The 21853-nt window shown below is 46.9% G+C and overlaps 1 protein-coding gene across 2 annotated transcripts in view; it reads left to right on the top strand.

The window, feature by feature from the left end:
* ARMC2 (armadillo repeat containing 2) overlaps positions 1 to 21853 on the top strand; it is a 948787-nt gene that overhangs the window by 540549 nt on the left and 386385 nt on the right. For both annotated transcript variants that reach the window (XM_069606547.1, XM_069606546.1), the window contains one exon: positions 12326 to 12425. In XM_069606547.1, the coding sequence (XP_069462648.1) occupies positions 12326 to 12425 (100 nt within the window). The remainder of the gene's footprint in view (positions 1 to 12325; positions 12426 to 21853) is intronic.

Genomic DNA, 21853 nt, shown 5'->3' with positions numbered 1-21853 from the left:
TAGAGGAGGAGCAGATCTGTCCAGCTCTAGGTTGCAAACACAGTTAAAGTCTCCCCTCCCCCAGATGAAAAAGATGTTCCTATAGTGAGTTACCTTGGTGTACAGCAGCTCTAGATGGGCTGGGATGTTGCAATTGGGGAAATAGGAATTCACTAGACACACCTCTACCTGTTCAAGGTAGCCCCGCACTATCACATATCAGCCTTCCGGGTCTGATTCCTCCTTGAGCAACTTGGAAGGAATCTGGGGGCTAATCCACGTGAACACCCCCCTGTGCGAATGTGGAATAGGCCGCTCCAAACCCTTGGCCTCCCCAGCGCTCCTGTAGCTTAGCGATGGCCTCCCTTGTCAAATGAGTTTCTTGCAGTAGGGCTCTCCCCACCCACTTTCTGTTTAGGTATGATTTAATTCTGTTCCTACGGAGGTAGGTGCCCAAACCTCGGACGTTCCAGGTTAACACTGTGACTTGCGCTGCCATATTAATATTAAAACCCATTGTGAGGTCAGCCACCTATCACCCTCACAATACCTCTGAGGGACTGTATTACGATGACCCCAGGCAGCCTGAATGGTGGGATCTGTTCCCCCCAGGACCCCTAACACCAACCCTCCTGCACCGCACTGAATTTCTTCTGGAGATTCTGCAACTATCCAAACCCCTGCCGTTGTAGGCGGAAAAACAAACAATAACAATAAACAACTGCTCCCAGCTGCCACCGTAAAAAGGTGACGGTCAGATTGCCCCCCTGCCATCTGAACCTGTCCAGGCCATTTGGCACGGGGAAAGTGCTGGCAATTGGTCTGCACTGATGGATCTATGGGGTGGGTAATGGTGCACTGTGCTTGTGGCTCAGTGGGCTTGCTGTCTGAACCAAGAATTAAATTGACAATGCAATGATAATGAGATATGGTGGACGACTTGTTGCAACTTCTTAAAATAATATGCATTCTAATACATCCCCATCCTCCCACCTCCCTGATCCCTTCATTCAGGTGATGGGTTAATCGTCTCCGGCTAAATTGTTATGTTCCAACCACATGTTGGCTGCCTCAGGTGTTTCTAGAAAAATCGCTTTCCCTTTATAGAGCACCTTGAGGTGAGATGGATAAAGCAGCATGTATTTGAGGTTGAGTTTTCAGAGTCTCGCTATTACTGGCACGAAAGAGTTCCTGGCTCGTTGTACTACTGGCGTATAATCCAGGTAAATGGCAATCTTGGAGTCTCCTCAGTTGATTTCCCTTCCTTCTCTTGAGTACCTGAGTATAGTTTCCCTGTCCCGTAAATTCAGGATTTTTGCGATCAGGTGTGATCCAGGCAGGGGCCGCTTCTGCAGGGACCTGTGGGCCCCCTCCACTGAAAAGCCTTGGGATAGTTTGTCGGCTCTGATCTCTTGCAGTAACATGGTTTCCACAGAATCGGTTGGGTTCGGGCCCTCCATACCCTCTGGGATTCCTAAAATGCAAACATTGTTGCAGCGAGCACGCCCCCTCCGCATCTGTGCCTCGAGGTGTGGCACTCTTTTCTCCTGTTCTTGGACTCTGGCTTTCAGGCCCGACGTGGTCTCAGCGGTTTCTTGCAGACCTGCTTTAGCAGTGGACACCCTCTCTGCTAGGTTGCGAGCATTCTGGCGCATCAGCTGCATGTCAGACTTGACCTCATCTATTTTGGTGTCGATAAACGATCTGAGTGCTGCTATGGCTTGCAGTACCTGGCGTCCTTAGTGGTGTCTGTGTTGGAGGGCGGCTTCTGTTGTATGGAGGTCTCTTGTTGCTGCTGCTGCTTGGGTTTGGCTGCTGAAAAGGATTCTATTAATGATGGCTTAGCTTTATTTTTGGAAGGAGACATGTCTACTCGAGTTTGCAGGGGTGTTGCAATGGTGTCTGATGGGTAGGGAGTCCCCAGGATGCAGAGAGTGTGTGGGTCTGCTCCTCACAGCCCATAGCGTGAGAACATGCGTCCGGTTAATCATGCTTCTACTGACCTTGTGACAAGTCGCTTCAATCCAACCTGAGCTTATCCTGAGGGTCCGTGCGCCCCTGAGATATCGATCAACTGCAGCAGATGCTGGTCTGGTGAGCAGGGGGTCCCCGATCGTGCCCTTTGTCTGTCCCTCTATCTCTGTGGAACCTTGGTAGCGAGAGTGAGCTTCTCTCTCTTAGTCGTTTCAGTGGTACAATGAGTTTGCAGTTGTTTGGCCAGGGTGTCTATTTCGTGAAAGTGCATGATTAGCTAAAAGAGCACCCACTGTCCCTGCTCCCCGCTGAACTAGTCGGGCAGTGGTAACCTCTTGGGTCTGCTGCACTAAAGTGGTGGTGGTCGCACTGGAGGCGAGAGAGGGCGGCCGCCCGGCGTCACAGATGAAATGTTACAGTAAGTTACAGGGCAGAGCCCTTTATTACAATAGTGTGTGTGCCCTTTTGTTGGTTCAGCGTCTGGGCTGTCCCGGTGTGTAGTGGGGTGAAGATATGTCCAGCCAACTCAGTGTACGTGCGTTGCCTCCAATATGCTATGATCACAGAACGGGAGCCGGATCACAAAGGTGGGGACACCGGCAACAGCCGGATCACTGTGGCTCCTATCCGCTAGTCTCGCCGCCCTGCCCCTCCTGTGGCGGCGAGTTGGGGTCAACACCTACCTGCAATCCAGCTCAGCCTCCAACAGTGGGGCCCTCCACGGCCCCCCCTGCCTCCAGCGCTGCTGCTGCCGCCAAAATTCTGCCGCCGCAGGCCAGTACCGCAGGTAGCATCCAAGGCATAGAGGGCTCCTCTATTTTGAGGGATCAAGGGCCCCAACTCCTCTCCTGCCCACCAGGCGTCCGTCCCTCGTGGGTTGCTTCACGAGACACAGTGGCTCTCTCCCCAGCGAGCCGGTGCGGGTGCGCCTCCAGGCAGCTCCGCGGCTTGGGAAGGGGCAGGGCACCTGTCGCAGGGCCGCACTCTGTGCGGCGCGGGTACAGCGCACTCTGGGCTTGCTGATGCTGGGACGCGTCCAGGCTGTCCCGCAATTCAAAGTGGGGGCGGAGACAAGTTCGGTCTGCTATTTGTCCTCTGGGGGCCAGAAGTGGTAAGTCATCGGATTCTTTTCCTCTCAGGCGTCCGGAGAAGCCATTGGCGCCATTTTCAAAGTGCAGGGGGAACCTTACGAGACAGCTGCTGCGGCGGCTTCTCAGTCTGTTTTCTGTCCGGAGGCACTCCGGGAGGTGGGGAAGGAGTTTGTCCACATAGAGCTGCGTTCAGCTATACAAAGATATATCATTAATCACTGCTGTAGGATCTAGTTCAGGATCGTGGATGGGAGCCCAGCAGATTTACTTCCTCATGCCATGCGCGCTGGCCACGCCCCACCTTCACACTGCAGGAGAAATGTGCTCAGTGGAGAAGGAGCAACAACATGGCTTACAGAGCCCGCACCACCACGAGGTGGCTGGGGCTAGCACCACCCAACCATGTCTACTCTGATCTGACCACTAGCGAGCTGCCGGGCTGCTTGACCTGCACTCTGTTCGGAGGGAAGAGCCACCCACGTACGGGGGCCCTCCCTGAGGGGGGGTATACCCTTGAGTCGATACAGTCCCAAGTCGGGTGGAAGCTAACTGCTTGAAACAATGGCTGAGCAGTCTAACCCTAGACAGACCAAGTGCACCAAATCTATCCCATGGATTGCAGGGAAGCACATGGACAGGCCCCCTGCCATCCATGTACAAGTCAGCCAAGGTTTGTATTTGTATTTTTATTGAATTTATATAGCTCCTTTCACCAAAAGCCCTAGTTCAAATAAGAGAGTAACAACAGTATAATCAAAATAAACAATTGTTACGAAGTTCGTTGGTCGTGTAGAGTATGAATATTAAGGCCACAGGTGGAAGTCCGGAAAACCAGGACGCGGGAACAGCCGGAAGAACCCCTTGAGCGCTGTAAGGCAAGGTACAGTGGTTAAGTAAAGAAACGGGGCCCGATTGCCTCCGTGTGCATAAACCCAAAATACCAGAATACCTGTGAAGTCTTGGGTCAAGGCGTGGGTCTCCTAGCTGTAGCTGGAACGAGCTGTAGGGTAGAACAGGCAACCACCTATTTGCAGGACCGAGGTCCTAGCCAGTGAAGGGTTAAACAAGAACAATCCGTGGAGCAAGCGCGAGTCGTAATAGGCAAAATCCAAAAGTACTTGATGGGTTGAGCAAGAGCAATCCGTGGAGCAAGCGTGGGTCGGTAACAGGCAAAATCCAAAAGTACTTGATGGGTTGGGCAAGAGCAATCCGTGGAGCAAGCGAGGGTCAGTAACAGGCAAATCCAAGAGTACTTGATGGGTTAAGCAAGAGCAATCCGTGGAGCAAGCAAGGGTCAGTAACAGGCAAATCCAAGACCGAAGAGAGAACGTCACGTGATCCAAAACGAAACAGCTGTGAAGCAACGCCTTCGGTTCGCAGACTCCTTTTATCCTTGGAAGGGACGCACGTAGAGTCACGTGTAATGCGAACCGAAAGCGTTGCAATGCTGCTAGGCAACCAAAGTCACGTGATCCGTGTAGCGCCGGGAGGCGCCGGTCTCCGCAAGGGATGTGAGTTCCTGAAATGACGGAGCCTCCAGTTGATCTGCCACCGCCGTAAAGGGCGATAAACACCCGCTCCCCCAAACATGCCATGCCGTGCCCTGATGCGTGCGACGTGAGTGGAGAGCATAATGCACGAGTGTCGGGGAGTGCGGGAATGGATAGACAAGGAGGGGCGAGCGGAAAGGTGTGTCCGTGGTCTAGGAAGCGGTGTGACAACAATGCAATCATATAAAATCAGAAGGGGGAGAACAACGTTCAGTTTTTAGAAAGAACAGATAGCCGATGAGCTTACGAATATTAGACTGACAAATACAGAGAGAGGGAGAGGAAAAAATAGAAAGGGGGAGGGAGTTCCAATGTTTGGGCACTAGAAGACCAATGACCAAAAGTGAGAAGATGTGCATGAAGGTTTAGGTACAGAAGGAAGAAACTGATTCTCGGAATGAAGAGACTGGGAAGTGGAATATAATGAAAACAGTTAAGAAAGGTAAGAAGGAGTGAGAACATGGATACACTTGGACAATTGAGAGAAAATGACGCAAAAGGGAGAAGCTATATTGAAAAAAGATGTGATCGAGGAGAAAGAAAAAAGGAGATGAACAGAAGAATCATAGATAGAACGAAGGGGAAGAAGATGACATGTGAGAGCAGTCTCCATAGAGTGAGAAGGTTGAAATCCAGATTCAAGAGGAGGTAAGAGGCAATAAAGATATAGATAGGCAGAGACTTGAGCATAAGCAGCATGCTCAAGAAGTTTAGGTAAGAATGGAAGAAGAGAAATCGGTTGAAAATTAGCAGGACTGGAAGCGTCCAGAGATGGCTTCTTCAAGATCAGGAGAATGAGTGCATGCTTGTAGACAGAGGGAAAAACAGAGTTAAAAAACGAAGAATTAATGAGCGGTAAAATAAGGAAGATGAGGTAGATTTAAGGAATGAAAGTAGAAGGAAGAGGATCAGAAGGAGAGGCAGTAGGATGAGCATGAGGAAGAAGGTTAGTAGTGTCAGAGTCAGAAATAAAAGGAGGATAGTGAATAAGGATATGGGTTACTGGAGAGGGAGAATGTGCTGTAGGGAGAGTAGTTAAAGAAGAGCAAAGAGGGACTACTTGATATGTTAAGTAGTTAGCAAAGTCAGAAGATGAGAAAAGTGAAGGATCAGGGTTTTAGGACACAGAATTGTGTGAAGAAGTTGAAAGAGATGACGATGATGATGAGAGAAAGAGAAATGGTGAGTTCAGGAAAGTACGATTTTTATTTTTTAGCAGCATGTAAAGCAAGATCATAAAAAGAATGTCAAGAAGAAAGTATGGAGAGATTACAGGACGAACACAATTTTTTTCTGCACTGCACGTGTAGACGCCAACGGAGTAATGCAAGAGCAGGAGCAAGCCAAGGTTGGGGAGATTTACGAGTAGGTAAGAAAGGACAAGTAGGGTACACAGAATCAAGGGAAGAAGTAGAATGAAGAGTACTTGCAGCATCGTCGCGGGAAAGGAAAGAAAAGGAAGGAATAGACGGGAGAGAAGAATAACTAACACAGGAAGAAATGAGGCCGAGTTGAAGGAATTGAGATTACGACCAGTAAAAGTGAGAGTAGAAAGAGGGGTGTGGGTGGAAGAGAAAGAGAAAGGGAGAGTAGAAAATGGTCCGAGGAATAAAAAAGATAAGCAGAGAAAGTCGGAGGAAGAAAGTGAGGAAATAAGAGACATGAGCCAGATTGATGGGCAGGTGGTGAGGGAAGAAGATATAAGTGATAAGAATCAATAAGTGATAACAGCGAGGAATTAGGTAGAAGTGGTACGAAGAGGAAGATTAAAATCTCCAAGAATAAACAAGGGCAAAGGAGAAGGAAGAAGAGAGGAAAGAAGATCAAGATGATCTGTGAAATCAGCAAATGGCCCAGGATGCCGATAGATGAGAAGAAGTGAGACAGGAAAAGGTTTAGAGAAAGAAGAGGAATTATACTCAAACAAAGTAAAGATCGGAAGACCAGAAGGGGAAGGTAAAAGTCATGGAAGAGTTAAAAAGAACCCCACAGTATCACAACCGCACGCCGACGGGCAGGGTGTTTTGGGAGAAATGGGTAGAGGAGGGGTGAAAAAACGCCAGGACAGAAGTGTTGTCGGGAGTGATCCAGGTGTCAATGAGACAGAGAAAGAGTAGATTAAAGTGGAAAAAGACTTGGTCACCCTAAGTTACCTGGAGGAACCCAGACGTGGACCACTTGCTCACTGTGCACAGCTCCACCTCACTGATGAGGCCCAATAAGGCTGAAACACTGGTCTGGGATTGCTGTTGGTACTCTTGTTCAAAGGAGTTTGCTTGGTGTTTCGATGCTAGACTACCCTTCTGGGCGGGACAAAGACTTATATGCAAATGGATATTCCTCCTTTGTGAAAAGTACAGTGAGCTAAAAGCGATGGCTGTGGACTCTCACAGTGGGTAAAACCACAGAACAGGTTATCATGCCATGTTCTTTCAAGAGAGGGGTGCCTGCTACCTTTTTTGCATAGAATGAGACTTATTACCGACAGAGCGGGTATTAAGAAGGCCAAAGTTGAACAAAGGTAGAGCACCTGGAGAAATAGGAGGAAAACGGAGATTGGAAGAATTGCGGGTACGGGTAGATAATGGCTGGAGAAAAGAGCAGTAGGAGACCTTAGATGGAATAGGGCTAGGCATAGAAAGCAAGGGGATTAGAAAATAAAGTTTAAGGAACAATGTATGGCAATATGGCGCATGATCAGACGAGAACAGGGGAAAACGGGGATAGACAAAGCCCTTATAGGGTCGTCCTTTGAGTGGCCTTCCAGGACTAAGGATGCACTAGAGGCACTTCCTAAAATAGCGGTCACGTGAGGCACACATGATCGCTGCAGCACATCATGTGGGCGAGCCAGGCAGGGGGGCCCGAAGCAGTGTTATGGCAGACAGGGAGGATTCATCTCCAGTCCCGGGATGACAGGGGACTGGCAGGGCAGGTTCTTTTGTCGGGCAGACACCCTGCTGCCTGGAAAAATGTTGGCCTCTCGGAAGAGCACCAAAGTTCCCCCAGGAGGCCAGGCTCTGCTGGGACATTGCTTGGGGCACAGCACTTGGCTGGCTTGGGGGTGGTTTTGACACTGAGCCTGGGTGTGGCAGCGGAAACCAAGTGGAGCGCAGACAGGATCCTAATAAACTGTCTACAGTAATCCAGGGGAAGGTGACTAATCTTTCTTGTAATCTATGTCCTGGGTGACAGAGGGTGAGGTCAGGGTAGCACCCCTGGCCTCCTGGAGCTCTGGCCAGGGAGCGATAGAGCTTTTCCCTCCAGGGAGGGACAGGGACCCCACGGGGTGCCCCGGGGCCTCCGCTGGGCAGGGGGACATTGCGTGGGGCACAGACCTTGGCTGGCTTGGGGGTGTGCAGTGGTTTCACCACAGAGCCCAGGTGGGGCAGGGAGAACCAAGTGGAGCGCAGACAGGATCCTAACGCACTGTCTACAGTAATCCAGGGCAAGGTGACTAATCCTTCTTGTAATCTATGTCCTTGGTGACAGAGGGGGGAGGTCTGGGCAAAAGTGTCTAGTCTCCGTATAGACCCAACTGGACCAACATTTCAAATTGGTGCCAATCCTGACCTCCAGAGCAGATGGGCTATCCGGTGCTTCCATTCATTCCTATGATAGCCGGGAGGGAGCGCAGCCATCTGGTAGTGCCAGACGTTCCATGGGCCTGGGCTGTAAGGGCCCTTGATGACCTGGCAAAGGAATGGAAGTCCCCCAGGAGGTGCAGGTACTTCTGCTGGGGAGGGGGACGTTTGGCCAATGTGTGAGGCAGGTGCTAAATGGAAGGGGCAGCACCCCCAGTTGTCCTGGAGCTCTGGCAGCAGGATAGAGCTTTTCCTCTGAGGAGGGATGGAGACCCCGCCGGGGTCCCCCGGGACCTCTGCTGGGCAGGGCTATTACATAGCGGCCAAGTTTCCCTGTTTAATGCAGAATCTTTGAGCCAGTCCAGTTTTTTTCTTCCCTCACTGCATGCTGGGACTTGTATGCCCACACTTGCAATGGGAAAAACAAAACTACAAGTTCCAGCAAAAACCAGGACTGGCACAGGGTGTCACGCAACGAACTGGGAAACTCAGCAGGGAGGCACCTCCTTCTGCCCGCCCTTGCAGGTTGCATATCATGCCTGTGCTTACCGATTGGAAGGGTGCTCAGGGCTGCCAATTTCCCATTTTAGAAAGCAAACAGAAATCTGCCTATGCCAGCTGCGGGTAGGCAGTCTCGCCGGGAAATCTCCGGACAGGCCAGTCCACCACTGGATGATGGACAGCTTGAAGCAGGGATGTCTCAGCTGGTCATCAGACATAAATTGGGACTACATATTAGCGGGATGTGTTGTTGAGATGGCTGCTTCGCTCGATAGAAAAAGAACGACATTTACAAATGTTGCCGTCAACCACAGTAGTTTGGTGTCATGGTCCTGGAGGTGCGACACATCTTGCCAGTACAGTACTCTGATTCTATTGTTGGCAGTATTCACTTTTTCCTGAACGCCCGGTGCAAGTTCAGTCTCAGTACAGAGTCCAATCTAGAAAGGTGCTACATTTCCGGGGTAATCCTCCAACTCATTTGAATGGGTCTCTCCCCCCCCTAATTTGTATACTATTTTGTTCTTTCTATTGTTTTTTCTTTCTGTATATTTTTCTGCTAGAATAAAACAAGCTAGGGAGGTTTATAAAATACTACAAGAGGTTGGTATTGAATCTTGGACTTGAGTTCAGGATGCACCACAGTGCCACTTCACCACAAATTAGAGCTGTTTATATGTGTATCACAAACACTTCATGCCAGTGTGCGCCCTCATGCTTTTGCATACTGATAGAATATTTGAATAGAACAGAAAAGTGGCTTTTTAAAATTCCGTCAAAGTTAGAAGTAGTAGCAAAGTGGCATTGCTGTACATCACTCCTGTACAAAATCACCATGGTACATAATGGCGCACTTCAACTGCGCGGGAAAACGAATTCCCCTGCTTTAAAGGAATTCTGCTTGCGGAAATATATAGGATTTTGATAGTTTTGCACTGAAAGCTAAACATTGTTGTTTCTTAAAACTGCTGAGCGCTGAACTTACGTCCTAGATAAGTTGCAGTCTGCAGTGCTCTTCTTACCCCGTATCTGTCAAAGAAGGCACGTGTTTGTTCTGTCCTAAGACAGAACTCAGGAACAAATTGATTGTAGAGGTGCACACCTTAGTACTGAGAGACTTAATTTAAAGTAAGTAGTTCACAATGGATGTAGATAAACTCCGTATTGCTCCCTGTTAGAATCTATGCTACTAGATTCAAAGTAGTGAAAAGAAAGGGATAGTACCTCAAGACAACTCAAGGTACAAACAGGTGCACAAACAGCAGCAGCCCAATAGCTACTACAATGTGTCCTTTAGGCAATATAGTTAATTAGACAAAGTAATTCAAGATGGTATTCTTTAAATAAAAGGTAATATTATTGTTAACAGTGACCAATCAACAGTCTTGTTGGTTTGTATTCTATACATAGTGTTCAGAAAAGCGTGATTCTCATAAGGGCAAATTTTTCATACAATTAAATCAAGAAAACAAAACACATAAGTATTTGTATCCAGATTCCACAAACATATATCACATTCTCTTAACATTAGATAACAACATAAATATTTCATTCAATTTAAATCTGTTAGATGCAAATTATAATCAGATATTCTGATATCTGGACAGGAAAGTGTTGTTGTTGTCCCTTCTGTCTCATACTACGCGGTTCGAGTTATCTAAACCCTTCTTCAGATATAGATATCGGCTGACTCTTTCTGAAAAGATTGATATAGGATAGAATTACTAAATAATTCAACAAATTCTGAAGTTAATTAACTGAAATAGTAACTGAGGGCTAAGTTAGTTAGTTAATTCATTAACCTGTTGCTTTGATCAGTAATCGTGGTAAAAACTTGTGAGAAGTTCTTAGTAGGATATCCCAATCCTATAAAAAACAAACAGGTAATGTGTATATTATAAAATCTATTGCTTACATATTACCTATCTGGATTGAAAGCGTTCTATCATGGGACCAGTGGCTTAAAAAAAGTGCTGGGTCTGGCTTCATAGTTAGTCAATACATTTGTAGTAACGAGACTTATAACTCACCTAATGTGATATCTGATTGAGAAACTTATCATCCGCGGACACAGGACGTGTCTCCACGGTGCCACGGTATCATCTTTAGGAATATATAGGCGGCTGCAATAAAAACAACAAGGTTTGGATTGTAACTCAGGAATACTCTACGTCGGTTGCAGAAAAAAATAATAATAATATAGACGACTTGTTTGGTATTTGGTGCGGGACAGAGAAGGAACTCGAAAACTTCTTTACCTTCATGAATGCGTTATCACAAAGGATTAAATTCACTCACAGAACCAGCAGAACCTTGCTTGGATTTCTAGATGTCATGATATATGTACACCAGGACAAACTATCCACTACTGTATTTACAAAACAAACAGGAATAGTCTTCTTTTGGCCTCAAGCTTCCATCCACAAACTACGATTGAAAGTATTCCTTTGAGTGAACTATTAAAATATAGAAGGATTGTATCTGAAGAGGATGAATTTGACAGAAAAGCAAACAAACTTACCAAACAATTGCTCGCAAGAGGCTATGATCCAATCAAACTACAACTAGACACAGAGAAAGTGAAGAACATTACTAGACAACAAGCCCTATGTCCCAGTGTCAAGAAGGTTACTAATGACATAGTATATGTCCCGTGATAGATCGCTTTCAATCCAGAAAGGTAATATGTAAGCAATAGTTTTTTATAATATACACATTACCCGTTTGTTGTTTATAGGATTGGGATATCCTACTAAGAACTTCTCACGAGTTTTGACCACGATTACTGATCACAGCAACAGGTTAGTGAATTAACTAACTTAGCCCTCAGTTACTATTTCAGTTAATTAACTTCAGAATTTGTTGAATTATTTAGTAATAGTATCCTATATCAATCTTTTCCGAAAGAGTCAACTGATATCTATACCTGAAGAAGGGTTTAGATAACCCGAAACGCGTAGTATGAGACAGAAGGGACAACAACAACACTTTCCTGTCCAGATATCAGAATATGTGATTATAATTTGCATCTAACAGATTTAAATTGAATGAAATATTTATGTTGTTATCTAATGTTAAGAGAATGGGATATATGTTTGTGGAATCTGGATACAAATACTTGTGTTTTGTTTTCTTGATTTAATTGTATGAAGAACTTGCCCTTATGAGAATCACGCCTTTTTGAACACTATGTATAGAATACAAACCAACAAGACTGTTGATTGGTCACTGTTAACAATAATATTACCTTTTATTTAAAGAATACCGTCTTGAATTACTTTCTCTAAATAACTGTATTGCCTAAAGGACACATTGTAGTAGCTATTGGGCTGATGTTTGTGCACCTGTTTGTACCTTGAGTTGTCTCGAGGTACCATCTCTTTCTGACACAGAACTCACCCAAGTGTTCATGTGGACTCCTTCTCGCACTTAGAAGCAGCGGGCAGGCCATGTGTGCCACTTCAAATAAAATACAATGGAGGGGTTCATGTCATATACAGCGGGAACGTATTGGAATTTAATACAATTCCCAATGCTCAAAGGAAATATTTTCCACGGCTTCATACATCAATGGAGTGCAGAAATATCTTTTTTATTGGATTGCAAAAATAAGGAATGATGTTTTTCATTCAATTTTATTTTGCAGCAAACTGTCATCGTACAACGACTGCTGCGCAGCACTTGGAGAATGTACCGGATGTTACCGCTTATTCTTAGATGTCTTAACCCAACACTCAAAGAAGCAGGTTGGTTTTCCCAGCTTTTTGATTTTTGTGTTTTTAGATTTATGTTTCTTTAAAATGTTGTTTCCCGTCACCTACTTCAGCAACCACATAGGAAATATTGAATAGCCCCATTTTTCTTCTTTTTTTTTCTCCATCAAATTGATAGTTTCAAGGATTTGGCGATTGTAAGAACGGAGGACAGACAGAGCGACATAATTTTTCATGTTCAGATTTGTCTGGCAAGATAAGCACATCGTCACTCGAGATCAATAGTATGCAAGTAATACCTGCAAGAAATAGTTCTGCCAAAGTCGAGGCATCAAGTGGAATCCTTGACTATAACATAACTTGTGTCATCCATGCTAACATCCATTCCATTTGGGAGACACGAGGTCAGTCCTGGGTTCAAATTTGCATTCTGGTACTTGTAGTCCTGCAACTACCCATTACAAATCTTGGACTACATATGCCAGAATGCTAAACTTGACTAGCCTCTGCCGAATGGAATGGATACGGTTAGCGTGTATGTTTTGGTCATGAAAAACGAAACGTATTCGCTCTAACGTTTAACATGTCTGCTTTTTGAACTGTGCAAGCAAGGACCAATCGGCTGCCAACGTTCGCACTGTGCGCTCTCTGCTGCTGGGCTTCAGATGTTACAGTATCTCTCCTCTTAGTAAAGTCAGCATGGGCAGACGCTCTCACTGTTCAGGGCACAGCAAAGGAGGAGGACCTAGAGCTAAAAATAAGGACACATCAGGCCTCATTACAACCCTGGCGTTAAGGGGTTAACGGCGCTGTAAAAGGCTGCGGCGCCGTTAAACCCTTAACGCCAGATTCCCACTTTAACGCCTGCTTTTTGCAGGCGTTAAAGTCCATGGCGCTAAGTGACCTTGGTGCTAATTACGGCACCGTAATTTACGGTGCCGTAATTAGCGCCTTCCCCATCCCCATTGAGCCCTATGGGGCAAAAATGGGAATGGGGAAGGGGCCATGGTGAATGGGGATTTACCGCCCCACCAACCTTGGAATGGGGCGGTAAATCCGCCATCCACCATGGCGGAATCCGGCATGGACCATGGTGCTAATAGTACCATGGTCCTACGCCAGGGTTGTAATGAGGCCCATCGCGTTGCTTGGAATTACTATTGCCATTGAATTTCAATGTTTGTTGAGAGTAATTGCGAGATGTAGACCTACTCGGTTCGCCAGCCAGATTTTGACTCCAGCCAGTCCACAGTGTATAGCCTGTTTCTATTCCTTTATACTGCATTCACCCCCTAAATCCCACTGGAATACAATACGTCTTCCTTGGGAACGGGCAGGGATGGACCCATGCCCCACCCATCTCTGTCTAATAAACACTGTATTATTTTGTTTATTTAATTAAAATTACATGGACAGCAATGCATTATTGGTACAAAAATGCTTACAAAACATTTTAACATTGATTTACAGAGCACAGGGCCAGGGTCCTTATCGATGGGTGAAAGGATGTGGATATAAGACCAGATGATGCGGGGAGGGAGAACCATGAACCAAGGACAAGGACAGTAGAGCATGATATAGGAACGGCTTAGTGGAAGAATTGCTACGTTTTAGGATGAAGGGTGAGAGATAAGTGCTGTGGGGTTGTCGAAGAGAGGAAAACAGTGAGATGTGGTGGCATAGAATGCTATGTAAGTATTGTTTCAGAAAGGAGGAGAGCTAGGAAGTCTCTGTTTAAATCGAGCCTCCTAGCTCTCCTCCTTTCTGAAGGAGTAGTGCAGAGAGTAACAGCATTCCAGAGTAAGGGAGCAAGGAGAGAAAGAGAGCGGAAACGAGACAGAATGCAAGGGGGAAAGGGATGGCAAGGACGTGAGCAGAGGATGATCGTAGGGAGTGAGATGGACCGATTGGTAGGGTGGGGGCAAGTCTGTGTATAGTTTTGAAGATGATGAGAATGATTTATACTTTGCCGTGTCTCAAAGATAGTGGGGACGGTTGAAGAGTGTACAGACAGCAAAGTTGAAGACTTTGTCGAGAAGTGAAAAATCAGTTGGGACGGTCATAGAGTTTACTGGCAAAGTCGTCAGATCGAGACAGTACAGAAGAGGAGGATATTTGGTGCTTAGTCTTGAAGGGAAGAAGATGTCTTATTTTTCTGATGTTGAGGAGATTAAATCTGTGCGTAGTGGCAGATTTGGAGATGAAGAGCGAGAAGTTGTGAGGTGGGTCAAAGACAGCACCAAGTTTGAGCAAAAAGCAGAGTAGGGAAAGTAGTCTGGAGAGAAGAATAGAAAAGGGGGAGAGGAAGAGATAACCTGTTTGGATGGGAAGTAGAGCACTTCAGTCTCAGTGGAGTTGAGCATTACCAAGCAAGATGCCATCCAGTTTTTGAACACTTGTTTAGGATTATATTTTCTTGTGTAGATTCAGAAGGTGAAGTGTGTGCATATATGCCCAGTTCTAATTTAGTTTTTTTGCATAGTGGCATCTGTAGTTCTGGATTTACGATAAGGAAAAACAAAACACCAGTTGCCATAATTCCCATAATACAGCTTCCCAATAGCAAAGGACAGGTTGGCATGTATGTGTTTAGCTATATTTATGCCATTTGAAATAAATAAATAGATGTCCGCCACTTACAGAAAGTTTTTTTACAGGTACGAGGAGGGTGGAATGGATTCTCCCTGAAAATATCTTTACAAGAAAATAAGGAAAATTGTGTAATTCTAAAGCACTTGTCCAGGCAGTAAGAAAGCTCAGTGAGTTTGGTTGCTGCTGCTGAGATCAGTTTTGGGTCTCGCAGAGACCAACTAATCCTTTGATTTTTCCAAGATTTGTAATAGTGACAGCTTTTGTTTACAGCTCTACAAAACCGCAGCTACAACCACTATCTAAAAGAATGTTATTATTCATTAATGATCATTCGGCAAGACTTTCCAATCATTGCAATATAAGAAGAGGATTTTTGGAGGTTTAATTAACTTTTTGCTCACTTCATTGCCAATGGTAAACCTTTGCATCAGTGTTAAATTGGTGGGCTTAAATGTTCTTCTTCGAAGATGTGTTTTTCATGTTATTTAAAGTACTTCTAATCATTTCACAGGTTAAAACAAATGACATTTCGGTGACAATTGTTACTGGATCCTGAGAATTCCCCTCAACTATTTCTTGCCTAAATAAGAGCAAAATCTAAAGCATTATTAAAGCACCTGTGATGAATCTAGCAATGTCACCATTGTCTCCCCAGGGAAAATCTCTCCCCATGTGGCCAGGGAAGGGCAGCTGGGGCTGATTGTCCGAGGGAGTAAAGTGGGCTGGCTAGATGGAACACGGTATCCCGACTAATCAATGGACGCTAAACGCTAAACCCCCTTCTTACAACCCTAAGAACCATCCCTTCCCTAATTTACTCATGGGTTGTACTTATCCTACCATTCCCCTAAAAAGTACTGGGACCAGGAAGAATAGTGGTATCCTGAATGAAGATCGCTTTCCCAGTACTGTGATGAGGAAGATCCCCAATGACTCACAATGGTGTTAGACAATCACTACTGTGACAAGGGAGAAGCATGGAGGAATGAGGATTACCTATAAGAACAACATACAGCAGTCTAGTATTTCCCAAAACCCTATTGGCCAGAGCCAGTATAAAGACCAAATTCCTACTCCTTGCCAACAACACCAAACACCCAGACATACAGACCTGGCTATCAACCATGAACTCTTAGGTTTTCACAACTGACCTCACCTGCTGCGCCATGCCCCTCAGGTTTTACATTGACAAACACCTCTCCTTCAAGATACACATAGCTAAGAAAACTCAGACAGCTTGGTACCAGCTCTCCCTCCTGTGAAAAGTCAAGGCCTTCCTCCCCCCGGACAGCTTTAGATCCAACATTCAAGCACTGGTCCTCTCCCACCTGGATGGAGGCAATGCAGTCTTCGAAGGCTTCTTGTCGTCCTCCCATGTACCCCTGAGAAGTGTCCTACACGCGGCCGCACACCTCATAAAGGGTTACGCAGATACAACCATATCACCCCGGCCCTCATCGACCGTCACTGGCTCCCACTGCATGCACAAATCACCTTCAATTCTTGCTGCATCCTCTATAAGGCAACCGCCCTCCAGTTACCCAGCTACCTCACGGAGAAACTCAGCATCTCCGGTGGGCCGCTCACTACCAGAAGCCCGGACATGTGCAGATTTGATATCCAGCACTGCAAAAGGGAAAGGACAAGAAAACAAGCCTTCTATGCCTAATCCCGAAGACTATGGAACCTCTTCGCCATCAGCTTCAAACTCGCCCCCACGCTCCTACAATTCAGAAAAGAATTCCAGATCCACCTCTTCAGGGAGTCTCTCCTCCTCAACATCTAGGAAATCACGTTGTCCCTTGTGCCAACCAGTTGGCACGAGCGGCAACGTGTCCCCCTAGACGCCACCTGCCCCTCTCCTCCCTGCCATCTGGTACCGCTGTACCCCTCCTCTGTGCCCCTCGGTATCCTACCCCCACTGTACATCTGTTCTGTTGTTACCACTGTAAAGCACTCCGTTATGCATCTGTACTGTTGTATACCTCTGTAAAGTGCTCTGTTGCTTCTCAAAGGTAGGTCCACACTGAATAAATACAATAATAATCATAATAATAATAATAATAGGCCCTCCCTGGAGGACCTGGCTGCAGGATTGTGTGGCAGAAGAGAAGGAACTGTGGACTGCTATTTGGGCAAAAGTAAAGGGGAACCCTTGCATCCCAACTTCTTAAGGGAAGCTGCGGAGTGCTGGAGGAGCCAAGAAAGAAGGGGTACCCCTGGGCATTAACAGGGTGACACAGCCCAAAGGTGACTGCATACTTCCTCATTGAAAGGGAAACGAGGGAGAGAGTTTCCTGTGCAAGGCGCAGCTGGAAGGAGAATGTTGCTTCACTCAGGAAGCACAGAGAGATCGGGGAGCTGCAGAGGCTGTCGTTGAGCCATCCAGCTCAGGAAGACAGAAGTAAGAAGCTGACCGTGAGGCTTCTGTAAGAATGCCAGAAGCCAGCACAGTGCTTCAGGGCTTTTGCAGGTGCGGAGCGGCAGCGTTGTCTTTACCGAAGCCGAATGTAAAGCAGGAGCCTTGGGGAGTGTGCCGGCCAAGAAACGAGGGCGGAGAAACCGAGGGAGAAATCGAGCTACTGCCTCTGTTGACCGCGGGAATAGAAGAGAATGCCATCAAGAGCTGTTGAGCTCCCTAAATGGAACCAGGAACACTGGGGTGTACCAGCAGATGTGCCGAAAGCAAATAAATGTAAAACTTGTCAATAAAAGACTTGAAAGAGAAGGAAACGCTGAATACTTTATAAAAAGAAAGCGGACAAGAAGTAAGAGACTAACAGGCCGATTCATGTAATTCCTCTCAAAAGTGTTGTACGCGGCTGGCGCACAGCGTGCCCGTGCGAATGTCTGCGCCAGCCGCGTGCGATAAAATCAATTCCCGCGCACAGCGTATTCATGGATTCTCGCCTCCAAAAGCAGACGTGGCGCAGAGTGGCGCAGCGACCCTGCAGCAGTGCCAGTTACGCCCCCAAGAACGCCCTCGCGCAAGGAAAAGCCATCAAGATCGCAAAACCATCGCAAAGGGCTGCGCCAACACTGTACCAGTTTACCGGACTGGCAAAAGCGGGGAAAGTGTATTCCGGGCGTCGGGAACACGCGTGCGCGAGAAGATTCACACGCGATCGGGCCAGGGGGAGCGTGTGCGTGTATATCAGGGGTGCGCGAGAAGTTCTACACGCAAATGGCCTGGGTGCATTGTAACGCTCACCTGGTTCCCACGGAGGCGCGGCGTCGAAGGCGCAGAACTCTGAAGATGGACAGGAAGGGCCCCTCTATTCTGGCTTCCCTGGCTCGTTGGATACCCTCCTGTGCGTGAAAAGGGAGTATTACCAACTGTGGAACAATGCTCAAGCCTCCCACTCCCTTCCAACCCTCCACGATACCTCCCCCACGATTCCCCGTGAAGCCTCACCTTAGGGTTTGGAAGGATGAGCTCTCCATCCTGCTTCTGATGCAGGGGCGCGTTGAAACCCAGTTACTTCACTGGATTGAGGATTGATGGGAGTTCAGGTAAGCTTGACTGTTCAGGTAAGGCGCTGTAAAAGTTCTGTTCAAAAGTTCAAGCTTAATAATAATGTTCGTTGTCTAATTGCAGCAAGCGCTAATGCTTATGTCTTTTTCCCCTTAGGGGCCGGGGTTCGGAGTGCCAGAGATATGGCGCCGACCCGAAGTGAAACAGTTCTGGATGAGCGCTCAGGTAATGTCTTTGCATTCGCTCATTCAATGTCTTTGTCTTTTTTCCCCATAGGGGCCGGGGTCCGGAGATGCCAGGAAGCGGCAGGACCCGAAATGCAGTGGGAATAATCCAACAGGTAAGACTTAAAAGGAAACTGAGCTTTCCTTATTCCTTTTCTCCCTCTCACCTTTGTTCTTGTCTTTTTTCCTCTAGGCGCCGGGGCGTAGCTGAATCCGGAAGATCGCTGCTGAAGATGGAAGCGCCTTGCAAAGGTGAGTAAAATGCAGCGCTGCAGCGATCGAAACGAAATGCCTTTAAAATGATGTCTTCCTTTTCAGGGCCGTTGGAGAAATGACTCCGGGATGCAGATTTAGCAGGTAAGGGCTTTTCTTCTCCTATTCTCTTCCTTTCTCCCCTTGCAGGTGTTCCAGGGTGCTGGCAGGCGTGGCTGAAGTCAGGATGCAGGAGCTGACACGGTGAGCGTCCAGCTGCTAGGTGCAGAACAACGCGAAGCATGTGTGGCTGTTTGGGTGGGGTTTAAATAGCCTTGGAAGAAGTTCCTGGTATGTATCCTTCCACCAATCAGGTATGTATCCTTCCCCGACCACACCCGGGTGGTGAAGTAGTCCTACAGGTTAAGTAGTCCCATTCAGGCCTCAAGAGGGCCTGGATGAAGCAGCAAGGTGTGCATCAGGTAAGTGTGCACCCAAGCACTTAAACACATATCCTCTTCTATGAGCCTGGCGCCTAAGGTGCCAGGACTGGGGTCCGCTATGAGCCTGGCGCCTAAGGCGCCAGGACTGAGTCCAAAGGGCCCCGACTTGGGCCCGCTGAGACTTCCCTGGGGAAAATGATGTCTGCCTCTGGGGTTGCTGGGCCCGGCCTGGCTCCTTAGAGGTAGGCATCATGACAGTACTCCCCCTCAAGGCCCCTCCCAAGGTCTTTTCCTCCGGGGGTTTTAGTTTGTGCGGGAATCTTCGATGGAATCTTTGAATTAATCGTGGTGCGTGAACATAGTTACTGGGTTCCCAAGATCTTTCCTGAGGTCCATATCCTTTCCAATCAACAAGATAGAAGAGTTTCGACTTAACTATCTTGGAATCTAAAATGTCTTTCACTTCGAATTCTAATTCTCCATCAATTTGGACAGGGCCTGGGGGCTCAGACAGTCTGGTTCCAGGTTGTACTGGTTTTAGAAGAGATGAATGAAAAACGGGATGAATCCGCATGTTGGATGGTAAATCGAGTTTAAAGGCCACTGGGTTGATAATAGCTTTGATGGGGTAAGGCCCAATGAATCTGGGATTAAAAGTTCGCTGACCCTTGAGGGGTAGATGTTTAGTTGCTAGCCATACCTGATCTCCTACTTGGTAAGGAGGAGTTTTACTTCGGTGCAAATCAGCGTTTTCTTTATACTTTTTCTTGGCTTGCTGTAAGTGGGTTGTAGCTTCTTTGAAGGCTTGGGTTATTGTGGAATGTAGGTGATTTACTGCAGGCATCTCCAGGGTCAGAGGTGGATCTAGGTCAGAGGTCCGAGGATGGTGACCATACAGGGTATAAAAAGGAGTCTGTCCGGTTCCAGAATGCACTGAATTGTTGTATGCATATTCTGCAATCCAAAGGATGTCCTTCCAATTCAACTCGGATTGGTGTAACATGCACCGCAGATATTGCTCGAGAGTCTGATTGGTTCTCTCGGTTTGTCCGTCGGTCTGGGGGTGGTGGCTGGTGGATAACCGCACGTCTATTTGTGCTAGTTGGCAACATTTCTTCCAAAAGTGGGAGATAAATTGACTTCCACGGTCTGATACTAATATGGAAGGGAAACCATGTAACCGCACTATATTTTCCATAAATTCCTTGGCCAAGGTGGAAGCTGACGGCAATCCTTTTAAAGGGATAAAATGGGCCATTTTGGAGAATAGATCCACTATTACGAGAATCGTGTTGTAACCACCACAAGGAGGCAGGTCAGTTATAAAGTCCATTGACAAGGTGTGCCAAGGTGCTGGTGGAATGTCCAAAGGTTGAAGTAGGCCGGCTGGCCTTTTCTTTTGACTCTTATTTTGGGCACAGATTCCGCAAGACAACACAAATGACTTTATGTCTTTTCTCCAAGAAGGCCACCAGAAGTGGCGTTTGATCTTTTCTTCTGTTTTCGCGATACCGGGGTGTCCTTCCATTAATGATTCATGATGACGGGTAATGACAAGTTCCTGCAATTCTTTACTTGGCAGAAATAACCGCTCTTGGAAGTAGGGTAAATCATCCTTAACGGTGTAGTGAGGACCCTTTTGACTCCATTCCAGTAAGGCAGAAGAGTCAAAAAGCTGTTTTACTTGAGCTTGGATGTCCTCAATGGTTTGCAATGAAGTCAAGCCCAGAATTCTTTGTTCCGGTATGATTGGCACAGGTTCTAAACTCGAATTGGGTTCTTCCATGCCTATCCGGGATAAGGCATCTGCCTTACCATTCTTGCAGCCAGGGCGATAGGTAATTACAAAATCAAATTCCGCAAAGAATAAAGCCCATCGGAGTTGTCGCGAAGATTGAGCTTTGGCCGTCTTTAAATACTGCAAATTTCTGTGGTCCGTAATTACGGTGATGGTGTGTCTTGCACCGAGAAGATAGTGATGCCAAGCCTTGAAAGCTGATTTAATAGCCAGTAGTTCTTTGTCGGTAATTGCGTAATTGAGTTCAAGTGGAGAGAATTTTCTGGACCAAAAGGCTACAGGGTGTGGTTGGTTAGTTTCTGGGTCTCTTTGCGACAGGACAGCTCCCTTGGCCGAACTGGATGGATCGGTTTCCACGATGTAAGGGAGATCTGGGCGCGGGTGCTTCAATACAGGTGCAGAGGTGAATTTGGTTTTCAGGTCCTGAAAGGCTTGTTCAGCCTCAAGAGTCCATTCAAAGCGTTTATTTTTCTTTAGGAGAGCTGTGATGGGTTGAACAGTTCGAGAAAATTCCGGGATGAACCTTCGATAGAAATTGGCAAAGCCAAGCATGCTTTGCACTCCCTTCACAGAGCTAGGAGATGGCCATTTGAGAATGGCGTCCACTTTCCGCGAGTCCATTCGGATTCCTTGAGGTGTCAGGATGAATCCGAGAAACTCCACTTCTGTGGTATGAAAAACGCATTTTTCGAGCTTGGCAAATAATTTGCGCTGGCGCAATTTCTCAAGAACTGCCC

The sequence above is a fragment of the Ambystoma mexicanum genome, chromosome 4p (assembly GCF_040938575.1).
Source record: "Ambystoma mexicanum isolate Mex_15411 chromosome 4p, UKY_AmexF1_1, whole genome shotgun sequence".
Taxonomy (NCBI): domain Eukaryota; kingdom Metazoa; phylum Chordata; class Amphibia; order Caudata; family Ambystomatidae; genus Ambystoma; species Ambystoma mexicanum.
Note: the sequence above shows the minus strand (reverse complement) of the source record. Positions and strands in the feature narration are given on the sequence as shown.